This window comes from Numenius arquata, chromosome Z (genome assembly GCF_964106895.1).
Source record: "Numenius arquata chromosome Z, bNumArq3.hap1.1, whole genome shotgun sequence".
NCBI lineage: Eukaryota > Metazoa > Chordata > Aves > Charadriiformes > Scolopacidae > Numenius > Numenius arquata.
Window position 1 is genome coordinate 40,909,313 of NC_133616.1, and position 14,642 is coordinate 40,923,954.

Sequence of the window (14,642 nt, forward strand, 5' to 3'; positions counted from 1 at the left end):
ACCACAAAATCTCCCTTGAGTGGTTGTTTTTATCTAGCACTGGTGATCTGTGAACAGAACTCTTCCATGGAGGACCTGTCCTAAGTCTGAACCTAACCAGGATCGTTGCCAAAGTCAGGGTTTTTGCTGAACGCAGCAGGATCTCTTGCTTCCCCTCTTGGGCTTAGTCTGCCTTACTTTCACGCAACTCAGGCAAACGTGTGCATACACAAACCAAATTAATAGTGGTGGTGTTTATTCCAAGTGCTTGTGGGGAGCGTTCGAGACGGTGAGAGTTTGTAAGGTCTTGCAGGCTGGGGGAACTGGGAAGTGCTCAGCCAGTGCCCTGCCTGGGGGATACCTTTCAGGAGCCTCCAGGAAGGGACAGACAGGCATATTTTGGATGAAGTGCTTCAGCATGACAGGAGATTGGGAAAAGTATGTCAGATACAAACTAGCAACTGAAATTGGTATTTGAATACAAACAACAAGTAGTCTTTTTGGTACAATATTTTTCTCACGTTCTTTTAATAAAAATGAATTGCATTTATAAAAATATTTTGAGTTACTCATAATTTTGAATGCCTTTTGATTTTGAATTACTGGATTTGAGAGCTCTCCTTAAAGGGCTCACTTTTTTTAGAAAATGCTAGTGCTTTTCCCCTCTTGTCCTAGACAGTGTGGTTCCTAAATGAGCACCTAAAATCACAGCACACTACCGAAAATATTGCTCGTTATCTTAAATGCAAAACTTAAAAGAGCAAGGACTTGTTCTGCTCATACGATTTTGGTTTTTTTTTTTCATTTTATCTTACTAGCTGCTGGGACAGGGAAGCTCTGAGTCGGGGGTTCATTAAATCAGGAAGGATAGTAGGAGCAAGTAATAAACCCTCCAGGGATCCTTGTACAGAAATAATTTGCAGAATCTGGTCATTAGTTTGTTTCTGATCCGAGTGCTTGGTTTTTACATCAGTTAAAATGAGTGACAGAATTCTCACTGACTCTCTGGAACAGGCTGTCCAGGGAGGTGGTGGAGTCTTCTTCTCTGGAGATATTAAAGACCCACCTGGATGCATTCCTGTCCAGCCTGCTCTGGGTGAACCTGCTTTGGCAGAGGGTTTGGACTAGATGATCTCCAGAGGTCCCTTCCAACCCCTGTGATTCATTGACATAGGATCAGGGCATGCTGCAGGGAGGATATCAGCTGCTACATGGAAGCTTTGTCGTTTTTTGTGTGGTGGATTGTAAGTGATTTCTTTGTCTTTTGCAAATGGTCGTGTTTATGGCGTTATGGCTTCAAGGAAAAAAGCAGTTAGAGTAGTGTGTATTCATTAGCACTGTGGTTGAGGAGAAACTGTTAAGGTTGTGGCATATTACAGATTTAGAAGGGCAGCTAGAGAGAAATATGGGGATTATGGGGTATCAATACCTAAGAAAGCTGCTTTTTTTTCTTTTTTTCTTTTTTCTTCTTTTTTTTTCTTCTTTCTTTTTGTTTTTTCTTCTTCTTTCTTTGTTGTTCCTCTTTTTTTTTTTCTTTTGTAGTGGAAAGAAGTTACATACAATATACCTGTGTGCAAACAAGGGTAACATGTTAGTTTGGGAAGTATTGTATATCAATAGCATAAAGGTTAGTGCCTGAGTTTTATGCAAGATATTAAGGGATGAATAGTAAACTTCTATGTGCAATGTAATAATATTGAAGGGAGAAAGTCTTAATAAATAGTGAAAAGTTTAAGTTTTACTGTTCTTCTAGCATGCTGTATAGATTTACGGTGCAACAATAAACTGCACGTTTGTCACCCTGTCATCTCACAAATGCTTATAACTAGGTAACAGCTAATTTCCTTTTTAAAATGCATCTACTTAATGTTGATTTGAAATGTTCTACAATTATTTGTTGTTTTCTAGTACTAGATAATTTTCTCCCCACCTTTAATCCATCTTCAGTGGAACCTAGTCAGGTATAGATTTTCATGGTTATAAATCTAGTTTTGCTGTGAAGGGAAGTTGAAATTCCACCATATAAAGTGTTCAGTTTTTGATGTCTAGTTAGAAACATAGGAAGGCATCCTAGCACTGCTTTCCAGTTGTACACACTGAGTTTTACCTTGTTTATTTCAAATATTTTGTATTGCATGTTAATTAAATTTTTACATATCCTAGTAGTACAAAATAGATTAAAAAAAAAAAAAAAAAAAAGAGCACCCCTACAGTCCTAACTATTCTATGCAGATGTCTTCCAAAATTTACAGGTACAATTTTAGTGGTGGTGGTTGGTAAATAGATTTTATTTTTTTTTCACTTATTTATCAGCAGACTTGGTTTTATATGTATTAGTGACAGAATGGACTAAGCACAGCTATAAGTTATTGTATTTCTGTAGAAAATGGAAAATAGTGTAAAATCATTTTTGTTAAATGTTGGCAGTTTTTAAATAAACTTTTAATCTCTAAAAACCTCTGTTTCTGTGTCAGCATACTTACTCTAGACTCCAGTTTCATTGTTTACCAACAGATACCGTTCCTAATTATTGCTGATCTCTTTTCAGCAATAAGCTTCTTTTAATAGTATCTGCATCTTCCCTTGTGAATTTAGGTGATGGCAGCAGACTTACTTTATGGTCTGTTTAAACATAGACAGTTAAGACCTTTTCAAATGCATTCCTACATCTTCTGTTCAAGCTTAGTGTATGAAAGGATGGAGATGAACGGCAGCAATTCCATATAAGAAATTTCTTTCTGGCAATAGACAGCTGCTTGTGCTGTCTAGAGTCGCAGAACTTGGACAGCTGAATGATGCCCATGTTTCTGTAATTTCAGCATGATCTTCAGTGATGCGCTTGCCTTTTCTAAAATCGGGAATCAACTGGAATAGCTTATGCCATCTTTCCAGGCTGCACATTTCCAGGGAAAACATTTCACGGATCTTAAAAGCAGGCAACTGCCTTCTTATGTTCAAAAAGATATACTTTTGTTTGATTAATATTAAAGATAGATACAATATAGAAGCATGGTACATTGATCCCAGTTGATTTGCATTAGGACATAAATTTTGCTGTATAAGTTTTATGGGACTACCTGAAGAAGAATCCTCGGATGACCCTTAGTCTGAACTGGATGAAAATATGCTTGAGGTACAGTCGTTATTTTAGTAAACTTTCTAATTTTGCAAATACATATGCATTAACACCTGGATCCACAGTTTTAGATCTGCAGTTATGCTTCTCAAATAGCATTTTACTTCATGTATACTTCTGTGTTTTCATTTATCAAAAGTTGTTAGTTGTGTATCAAAACTGACATATCTTAAGATATCTTTCATAGACTTGATTTAATGCTGCCATAAATTTTTTCAGTAAATGTTTTCAGTCCTTGCATATAGGGCAATCAATAGGTCTCTAAAGAGCTTTCATTCTAGGCTGTTATCCAAACAATTCTGGGTTTCATACAATTTAAATAAATATTTAATAATTTAGTAAGTTATGAATTATTATTATAAAATAATATTGAGTTATTAACAGAATGTGTGGTTGAGCTAACAAGCATTTTATCTAAGCAATGGCTACATTGGGGTATTTCAGTGTAACAGTGTATGCTAAAGATTCTTAAATACTAGGCAGTTGTGTATTTTAGATATTTTTACAGTGTATGACTGGAATTGTAGGTCCAATAATTATCAAGTTTACTTGGATGTTTCTTGGATTGGCTTGTTATCCTGGTGTCTTGGTCATCAGATACGCATGCAAAGTAACAAGCTAACAACACATATGAAAAGAAACGAAACCTGTGGTGTGTCTGCATGGTCACTCTTTTCTCCTTCCACTTAGTAATACGTATTTGTTCTCTGGTTATAGGGCTTTAAATCTTCCACTGGGTTCCAGTTTTAATAAATATAAATGTTGCCCAGCTACCAATAAGCATACGGAGACCTCTAGGACTCCTTTGCTGGATGCCAGAAGGCAGTGGTGGCTTTGTCTGTGCCAAGTCTTACCATTACCTACAGGAGGTGTATCTGACATGCAGACATGTTGACAAGCTGGGAAAGCAGTGTCTAGGGGAAGAAGACAGCCTTTTGGGGGAAAGCACGTTTCAACACTTGAAGTGGAGCCTTCTTAAAGGAAGTCTTCTATTTTACCGTGGGGCAGCTTTTTTTTTTATTTCTCTTGCAGATATGCTATCTCAATGCTGACATGCGCTGTAGTATCAGTATTTCTTTCACTGGAGTAACCTTTCCTGGTGGCTTATAGCTCAAAAGACAAGGTAGATAACAAAGATGGGGTTTCAAAGGTCCTTCTTTCTTTCTCCATGTAAACTTGCTTGTTTAAACAGAAGTATTAATCTGCCTGGCACCTCCGTCTGACTGGAAAAAGGGTTGTCTCTGAAGGTTCACTTAGTGATTTCCATGGCAATCACTGATTGCCAAGCGGAGTCAAATAGAAGGCAGGAAGAGAAAGATCAGTCCAGACGTTTGTTGTCTTCATCCACCCTAAAGCTAAAAGCATACATCTTTAATGAAACACATACAGGCATGAAGTTAAATAAGGCTATGAGGCATCCCAGCTCTATGGTGTCACTTCAGGTTAGCATGTCTGTGTGTGCATGTTTGGCTCTATGGGACATGACTCTGTTTTTAGCCAGGGAGATTTATCAGAGCTGCAACCAAATCAGCAGAGCCATGAAAATTTAGTAGTCACTCATAATCCGTTGACCTTAATTTCTTTCCTCATGGGGGTGGCTTCACTATCATAGGGTAATATGGCTTTTTCTGAAGAAAAAGGAAATAGGAACCTTCCTCTCAGTGCATTACTGCTGTCTTTACAATGTACTTTCTGGCCTCATTCTGCAGGTAACTGGCCCCTTTTGTACCTCTTGCTGTATACCACTGCTTTGTTCCTCCCCATTCCCACTGGGGTTTTTTGCCTGTTTTCAGGGAAGTTGAAAACCTTGCCTCAGTGTAGTTTATTGTATCCTACGACAGCTTTATTCTTTACTTTCTGAAGCCTTTTCAATTTAAGTGGAAATGTAAATCTTTCAAAAAGCCTTAAAAAGGAATAGAGGTATTGGTTCCTACAGCCCCAGCAAACACAGCCTGTTCAGTTTAGCAGTGCTTGACTTGAATTAATAGAGAAACTAAAATATGCTTCCAGCTGCTCCATCTGTGATTGCACCATCTTACAGGGAAAACTGCAACTACTGCTCTAATTGAGGAATCGGAGAGGAGAGTAGGTGGCAGAGGTGAGAAGTAGTTTCTTAGGGGCTAGAATGGAGATGGAAATGGAACAACATGAAATATAAATAGATCAATTCCCTTTCTGTCTTACAAGACGTCGGGTTTTCTCAGTCAGCAGTAGGTCTTCAATTATAACAGCCCAAATTTTGTGTGAGAGAGAGAGAACATACTTGCGTTAATGAAGCGGATGCCACCTGGTTAAAAATAGGTATGCAAACTTCAAATGCTCATTGGTACGCGGCAGGGCAAAGCTGACTGCAGTGAGTCATATTTAGGAACTGAAAATGAACTTGGAAAATGTCAGTTCTTCGCTATCCCCCCTAACAGTACTAATCACTGCAAACTTACCAGCACATGGGTGAAGCTGTCAGATCAGCTGTGGGAGCTAGGAAAAAGTAGCACTGGAACAAGTGGTGACTCTGGACATTGAGGAGACAGAAAGGAAGGTATGTATCTCCATCCCTCTCTAATTAGAGGTTTCCATAAGGGAAGCAGAAAGCGTATTTTCCCTTAAACCCAGAGGGCGAAGGAGGGGATGAGGAGAAGCCTACTCAATTATTTAGGTCTTTTTGTCACACTGAATGTAAGATGGACTCACTACCCCAGAGGAGAGTAATCACAGAGCATGAGAAACCTGCTTTACCACTGCAGGGAGCAGCCAATGGACCTGCTTGTCAGAAGATCTCAAGCCTGATCCGTCCCTTTTGTGAGGCCTAAAAGCTACATTATACTGAGTGTTTCTGGGAGTCTGACTATGTCAGTGAAGTCGAGCCTTCCTTACATCACTCTGTATGGTAACTAGTTTGCGGGATATTGTCTGCCTTCTTTTTCTCTCCCTTTGTTATTTTGTTGACCAGTGAATAGTTTTTTGCCTTTTCTTTCCCCCCTGTAGTACCAAAGGTTCAATAGGAGGAATGAGGAGTATGTTCCCACTCAGGCAAAGAAGGTAACTGTGTTTAAATATGACATGTGGTGGTTAAATGTGCTAAGCAGCTCCTGTTTTGAGCCACAGCATACTATTTGTTATTGTAGTCATTGCTTGCATTTTGATAAATCTGTAGAAGGACAGGATTTCGTCTGTGCTTCTGTGTTTAGCACCTGCCTGCTGTGACCTTCATTCTGAAGAGTTTAAGTCACGTCGCAGTGCTGAAACGGGCTTGTTAGTTATACTAAAGCAGATTATTAATGACTAAAGGTAATGGAGAGAGAGAGAGAAAGGAAGCAGAGCCCTTGGGTATTATAGGTGTTGATCCTTGGAGTGCCAGCACTTAATAGTTAGTGTTTTGATCGTCAGCACTGCCAGGGCTGGCATGTCAGGGAGTCAACAGTTTGTTTAATTCATATTGCAACAAATGGGATTTTGATACTGATATTTGATCTATAGGATTTGATATTTTGACAATGAACCTAGCTATTAGTGCTTTAATTCCATATTTTATAGTTCTCTCAGTTTTTCTATGAAATAAAGCACAGGAAAATGCTTTATACATTGGTTGTTAGCACAGTAAAGCTAAAGACTAAAGCTGAGAAAAATAACCGTTAATTTCGATCCTGCTTTGAAAAACCTGAGGCCTTTTTATACAGAGGACTTAATGATATACCTCACATTTTACACAGCCTTTCTCACATTCAACACAAAATTCTTTTTCAGTGGCAGTACTCTGCATTGCTCAGCACACCACAGCTCCTACTGGTGAACCGAAAAAAAAAAAGGAATACTCAGTGTGCATGTATTTAACAAAAAGCCAATAGGTTAGTGCACTGTCACACAAGAATCCTGTGGAGGAGGTGTCTGGGACACGGCTCCCCGGTCTGGCTCTCAGCCTCCATAGGTCATCCACCATGCCCTCAGAGGAGATAAAAATTTTCCGCACAGACTGAATTTATTCCAGCTTGAGTGATCTTTGTAGTCCTACGTCTTTCGATAATACAAGAATATACCTACAGGTATATATACGTTTTGTGACTTCAGTTTCTAAATTCCACAAAAACAGTATATGGAAAGTGCTTAGATTAATAAGCAGGCATGATTTTTACTAAGACTGCAATATTTTAACTGCAGCAAAGAATCCATGGCATTTTTCTGATGAAAATGATACTGCATATGAACCACAGTATTCAGTCTTATTATTGATACGTCTTTGTGAACATACTGCATATAGAAAGAACTTTTAATAGGTTAACTGCTTAAACTCCTGCCTATCACAGTTTACTTCAAAACTGCTAAAGAAATTAATTTCTGTACATAGTGTTTTCCCAGCAGCTTTTACTCAGAAAGGTCTCTGACACCACAAGTGCTGATTTCAAACACCATTTCCCTTTTCGTGTCATTAGTTACATCATAACAGTTAAAATGCAAACAGTTTGCAAATCATTGGAATGCTGCTCTGCATTAAGTATCTCTGAAAATATTTTTTTTTTTCATTGTAGATTAATATAAAGTAATAAAGCCCTTTTTAGTGATTTATAGTTTTATTTTAATAAAAGTTAATCTAAAAAAAGTGCTTCCTTCCTTCTTCACTCTTTTAACATACTTCAATTTATTCTTATGGTGGCATACTGTAAAACTATGACAACAAAAAAAATCACAAGAGAGGTCAGAGATATCAGACTCCCCTAGCTAAAATTAAAGTAAAACAAAGAGAGTAGGTGTAACCATAACAGCTGGATGCATCTTTACGGCAAGTCTAACATTCTTTTGAAGGAACTGTGCTGTCAATACTTTAAATTTGTCTACACTGGTTTGGAAGCATGTAATCTCTAACCCTCCTAAGCGGGACAAAAATATAGATCTAGGATCTTTTCTTCTTCCTGTCTTCCTTCTTTGTGGAAAAAAATGGTTATGTGTGAACATACATCTATGTACCTATATACATATTTTGAGCAGGGATGAAATTTCCTCGGCAGAGTAATCAAAGATCCCCTTTCTTCAGCAAGAGCCATAGGGCTGCCTTTCACCTTAACTTGGTTCATATGCTAATGCCAGAACATTTCTCAAGGAGCCATCCACTGACCTCCTTCACTCACTTGTACTGCCCACTCTTTTCACCCCTCCAAGTGACAGTCATCCTTAAACCTGACCTCCCACAATCTTACTTTGTAAAGGGAAAAAATGTCAGTGGAGAGGAATTGAGCATGAAGTACTTCATCCTTCAAATCCACTGGACTTTGCATCTCGTTTGTCGCTGCCATTTGCCATTTGGCGACTGGAGCTTATGCATCGTCCCCCATTAAGTGAAGCTTTTACAAACAGAGCGTACAGAAGGATCTTTCTGTAATGAACTTAACAGACATATCTGAACTTGATCTAAACAAGAAGGCTTCCTCCTCAGCTAACTTTGACAAGGAGGATGTTCCATTTTCAGCATACAGAGTAACACACTTAACGTTTAGAAATCAATTTATCTTCACTATCACCTTAAAAAATGTGTTATAACAGACTTCCGATACATTTATAGCTCTTGTAATTTGAATGGATGTGAATATTAGCATAAACCCAAGTCTAGACAAACCATTGTTTTTCATTTAGTCTGTTCCTTCTGTGTTCTCAGAGAACATGAAGACCATTTTAATTTTCCACAAGGCTTTATTGTCCACTTGTTGTTAAACCTCACAAATACCCCCTGACTTCTATGACAGCTTCTCTTGTGTTGGGTCTGCTAACTCTGGTGTATTTCAGTTGCTTCGTATTTCAGTAAAAACTGGTGACTTCTATATGCTTATATTTGGTCCTGTGGTCTGAATGCAGGCCCCCACCTGGAGGATTTTCTCATTGATTTGGAGTAAGTTAGGCTGGGTTGGGGTTTTGTTTTGTTTCTATGTATTCACTGAGCTTCAGACAAAATATTGAGTGACTCCTCAGACTTATGTTACATTTCTCTGTTAAGCAAGGCCCAGGTATCACAAGTTATCATGAGACTGACACTCGAAAAGGGATCACATACAATTAGGGGTCACTTTAAAATGAAAAAAGAAAAATTAAAAAAAAATCAGTTTCACTGGCACTTCTCTTCCAAACAGCGTTTAAAGGAACACCTCCAGTCCTGCCAGGCAGTGTGGCAAGGCCTAAGATGTAAACAATTGCAAAGTGCTGAGACAGCAGGTGTGGAATAATGTGATATATTTTCTGCATGGGATGGCTGCCACTGGGATATTTATGTGCTTCAAAGAAGAAATGGTAAAAGATCACACCTGGTATCTGTCACAAGCTTCACCTTGAAAAAATAAGACTTGTGGCGCGTTCTGAAAGCCCTCACATGCAAGCGATGAGCTGGGTCCAGTAGATGGCTAGCAGGAGGGAGCATTTGTCTCCAGGGAACCTTCACTAGGAGCACCTCCTTTCCCTCTCTCTCAGACTCCTTGGGGCTGGTAAGTGAAAGTGCCTCAGGTGAGGTTCTTCCCACTTGCTGAAATGCAAAAATAAAGCTATCATGAAGGATTACTGATGCTAAGTCATTAATTTAAAACCTGAAATTGCAGCCAGGAGGCTATGGATTAAAAAACTGGAGCTGAGCCTAATTCTAGCCTGTTACCGCCAAGCAGCTGGGCTGGTGCCGTGACTGGTTTCTATGGCATCGCATGCAGTGATAGAAATACCTGACTCCGGGAACCAGCCCACCAGTGAGAGTACCATTTCCCCACTGAGAGAAAAAAATATCCATTCGCCTGATTAATGAGTACAGACATCTGGGGTTTTTCACATTCTGTAGAGCAAGCACTCCTGCTGTCTGTGCTCCCTGCGAATGTCTTTGGCTCGGAGCTTCGCCTGCCTCACCAGCAGATGGAACGGGCACTAGCCCTGCCGAGTCCAACGCTCCTTTCAACCTTGCAAACCACACGCCAGTGCTGCCTTCTTCAAATTGGGCTTTACACTCACTCACGTCCCTCTCCCTGAGACACCTCAGAAACTCTGCTGTAATGGAAAGATGAAATGGAGGTAAAGATACCAGCAAAATCACACTGCTAGAAGACACACAGTCCAGAACATCTCCTTTTTTTTCAACATTTTTTCCCTGTACTGATGAATCTGAACTGCAGGTTGGGACTCCACAGGGTCGCTGTTAGAGAAGGTCGTTTGGGCGGACTAACAATGTCCTGTCTCCATCTGCTGCTAGGTCTTAGACAGGGAAGAGCGAGATAGCGTTGAATTGTCCCATCCATTGTGTAGATCTCATTAGCAGGTAAATTAATGTATAAAACCAGCAGTGGAGCTTTTTGGTGCTCTTTGGCAGTGTGCTGGTGAAGATTGCTGAGGGAAATAATTCAGGTTTGAAAAGAAAGGCCTGGAGAATGGGAAGTCAAGGAAACACAAGTGACATTGAAATGTCCTTGCTAATAAGCTGTCCTGGTTTGAGGTAAAAGAAAAACCAATTTTCTTTTCAGTAATTTTACCTTTCAGTTAAGCCTCTTCTAACTCTCTGAAATTATGGCATGTTTTTCAGACAGTGTCCCCTTCTAGCAGGTAAGGCCTGATGTTTATAGTGAATACCAAGGAATGGTATGCAGAGAGGCTCCTGCTTATACTTATTGCTATAACAACCAAGGTCAGATAACTTTGTTATATGCCTGTTGGAGGGTCAGAAGTGGGAGAGTGTAGAGGGGTCACACCTGTGGGGAGGAATGAACAGGAGAGGTGACCCCAAACTGACCCATGGAGTATTCCATCCCATCTGCCCCATGCTCAGTATAAAAGCTGAGGGATCAAAGAAGTCAGGCTCTTTCTTCAATGACTGGTATCTGAAGAGGACTCTGTTTGTCTGCCTTTGATCCTGATCTGTGCATTCCTGACTCCATATCTGGCATCCAGTTCCTGTCTGTCAGTGAGTCCAGTCTGTGACTTTCCCAGTGCCTGCCAGTAATGTGATTGTCATCCTGGGAGCTTGATATGGTTGTGTATATATTATATATATTTCATTGTTTTCTTATTATTACCTTTTCTTTTTATTATTATTTTATTAATAATATTTCATTAGTTCAGTTTCTTTTTTCAATCTGTAAGTTTCTCTCTCTCTCGTTCTTCTCTCCCTTCTTTGAAGGTTAAAGAGAGCATCTGTCATTCACTCAGTAGCCAGTCCAGCCCAAACCACAACGGATTCATTGGTCCCCAACATGGGGCTCAGCTGGGTCTCGACCAGGACTCTGACAGATTGTCCGAGTAGTTCGAGTTCCAGCATGCTCAGATGAGAGAGTATCAGATTTTTTCTACGGGAGTCTTAAGGGGATGAAAACTAAAACAGGCAGCTCACATCATGTCTTTCTTGAGCAAAATGTTATATCGTGCCTTTATAGGGCTTTGTTTAAAGTTAGTTGATGCAATGCTGCTTAACCAGCCGAATGTGTTGTATAATTTATTTACACTTTATGCTTGTTTGTAGAAGTTTAAATGTGCTATTCTGCTGTGGTGTTTGATGCAGACCTAGAATACGATAAATTGTAGAACAGCTTTACCTGCATATCTCAGGCATCATATAATAGATTCTGTTCTAATTACACTTTAAATTTTACCTTGGGAAAGTTCATCTGGCCCTTTATTGTCAAACTGAAACCACCAGAGCTAGGGCATGGTTGCTTTTTGGATTTTGGAAATGATAGTTACTTTCTTATGATCATGATTTTATTATCGATTCTCCTGAATGTGTTTCAGGGGTGGTTTAATATTAAATATTGGTGCAGGAATAGGTGTTGTAAAACATGGACTGCTGGTACTCAAATCCCATGAGTCACTCTGCCACCCATACCGGCATGAGCTACTCCAGCCTTGACAACGAGCACCACCACTAGTCCAGCTGCTCCGACAGCAAGTACCGTGGCTACTCCTACCCCACCAGCACCTGCACAAGTCGCCGGGGTGACAAGGGAGCAAAAAAAGAGGTCAGCTCATTCCCCTGCCCCTTATGACAAAGACCATATAAATCCAGATAGCAGATAACAGAAAAGATATTCATAAGGAAATGCTCGCGTCACAGGAGTTTCAGTGAGGGTAAAGAAAAGTCATTTCAGCAAGACCTTGTTTCTTATCTCTTGCCTGAAAAACACCTCCATACCACACAGCCACAGGGAGACAGGCAATGCCTGTGGTTGCCACCAAGAATCCCAACCTCCACTCTTGGTTCCAGCAGCTGCAAACAATCAGGATGTTCCCAATGGTCAGCTCCTCAAAATCCCACTTCTGAAGGTAGCTGAGGAGGAGTGTAAGGTAAGATAAATCAAGTCGGTCTTCTCCAGGCTCCCTGTGCTCCCTTGCCCACTGTTGGGACGTGCTGGCTCCCGTAACCTACAAAAGATCTACCAGGGTAAAATTAGCAGCTGGCATATTTAATTTACCTTTTTCATTCCTTCTGAGAGGTTCCTGATGTGTAAGTTTTGCTAAAGATTCCCTTGTGCACCTGTATGAAAAATATGAAAAATCCCAGTTTCTCATACTAAGTGCGAGATACTCTCTCTGAATTCATTTGCTTCAGTAAATATCACGTTTCTGCTCTGAGAAAAAACAGCCAAAGCTGTATGAAGACAGGTATTTTACATAGATAAATTGTTCAATCTGATTATAAAGTAAGGTGCTTTACACTCACTACACAAATACTTCTTCTGACTGTTACACCTGGAAAACACATTTTATTTTCTGTCAACTGTGGTCATTAAAAGTCCTAGGGATTTCATGTATTAGTTTGAATGTATATTATAATCTATACTACAAAGGAGGTTTTCTCAAAATGTCTTTAAGCTGTTACAGCTTTTTAGAAAAAGATAAGTTTTTGTTTTACTCAACAGTTCTGTATAAAGAACCACTACCAGCTTTATTGCTTATCTATGCTATGTCTCAAAAAACTGTAAAAACAGTATAAAAAAGTGACTAATACACTAGTGAAGGGGAAGAGTGGAGCAAAATTCTCTACAGTGTGTAAAAAAGGGGACAGTAAATTGAGAATGACCTTCAAGTAGATTATATTCCTTTAGCACATTTCCAAACTTTCAAAATTGCCTGCTTCAATGTGCTGTTGCTGAATTCCTCAAATAGTACCTTGTATCATGATATTATCCATATGGATGATTCCTGACTGATTATTTATTATACTTCAAGCTTTCAGAATGTTTTTATATCTTTGGCATTTTATTTAATTTGCGATTAAGTCTATTGCCTAGTATTCTGGTGGGCACGGCAGTTTTTCTTTATTATACCCTGAAGAGCTTTCTCCTGGCCAGCTATTTAATGCCTTTTCACAGATGAAGCTGCATTCTTTATAATTTATACTAATTAAATATTTAGTATATGGCTCCTCAGGCAAAGCAAATGCTTCAAAGCATAACTAGTGATATACCGTCACCTCAGATCATTACATTAGAAAAGGGACAGCCTGCTTTTACAGGCTAGGGGTGGGCAGGCTACAATAATTGCAATACTGGTGACTTCTAGTCTTGAAAACCATAGATTTGACTCCATGCTCCTGACTTAGCTAATCAAGAAGATAAGCTAGTTGAGTCTGGTGGATTTTATTCATAAAACTGCCTTCCTTCAGTTTATTGGTCCAGCATCAGAATTTGAAAACATTTCCATTCCTGAAAGCCATCTAATTCAGTACTGGCAAGCACCTCTGAAACAGTCCACGCTCTTCTAGCAACAGATAATTCACACACCACTAGAGTTGGAGATTAATCCTTTTTGACATATGAAAGCTGTAATCCCAAGCTTTCAGACAGTAAAAAGCATTCATTTCTGTCCCATGTGGATCTTGAGCTATCTGACCTTAAAACTATGTCAAGCTTGCACTGGTCTTTTCTGTTTTGCCTTTGGCCCAAGGCTGAAAGCAGCAAGTCACAGACCTAAAACCACGGCAATGTCCAATTCCTGAGCGTACATACAAGCTGACTAGATTAGTAGACCAGTGTAGTAAAAAGTGCCTGAGCTGCCATGGCCAAGGCTTTCATCTAGGCTAATGGGTATATAAATAGAGGTGGCATGTAGACATGCTGAATCCAATTAATGTGCTTTACGGAGCATAGGTTTTTTTCCTGAAAAGAGGAACCTTCAGCGTTAACTTCTTCCCCTTTGAAATATCCAGGCCCAGTTAACGAGATGTCCAAGCGAAACCAGCCTCTTCGCCAGGAGAGAGATGCTTCGCCGATACTTACACAGAAGCTAGTGCCAAACTGACCCTAAAATATTACAGGAACAAAGGCCGACTGTGTGGAGCGGATTTAGAAACCGCATACGACTCTTGTCCACGGAGGCCTGAGGAGCTCTGTGCGTACGTGGCGAACAAGGGGAAGGAGGGCTCTCCGAAATCTGTTGTTTTTCCTTCTGCCTTTCTACCTTCACCGCAGCGGTGAGGGGCAAGCCTAACCACCAGCCCTGTGTGGGGCGGCGAGGCTGGTCTCGGCTGCTGCAGGACTGCCGGGAAGAAGGGCCTCTTTACACCCATTTTCCCATAAGGCAA

General features: G+C 40.0%; 1 protein-coding gene across 1 annotated transcript in view; it reads left to right on the top strand.

Annotated features, from left to right (window-relative positions):
* PTAR1 (protein prenyltransferase alpha subunit repeat containing 1) overlaps positions 1 to 2,853 on the top strand; it is a 45,443-nt gene extending 42,590 nt beyond the window's left edge. Inside the window, exon 8 of the mRNA XM_074166223.1 lies at positions 2,799 to 2,853. Coding sequence (XP_074022324.1) covers positions 2,799 to 2,853 — 55 coding nt within the window. The remainder of the gene's footprint in view (positions 1 to 2,798) is intronic.
* Positions 2,854 to 14,642: the final 11,789 nt, after the last annotated feature.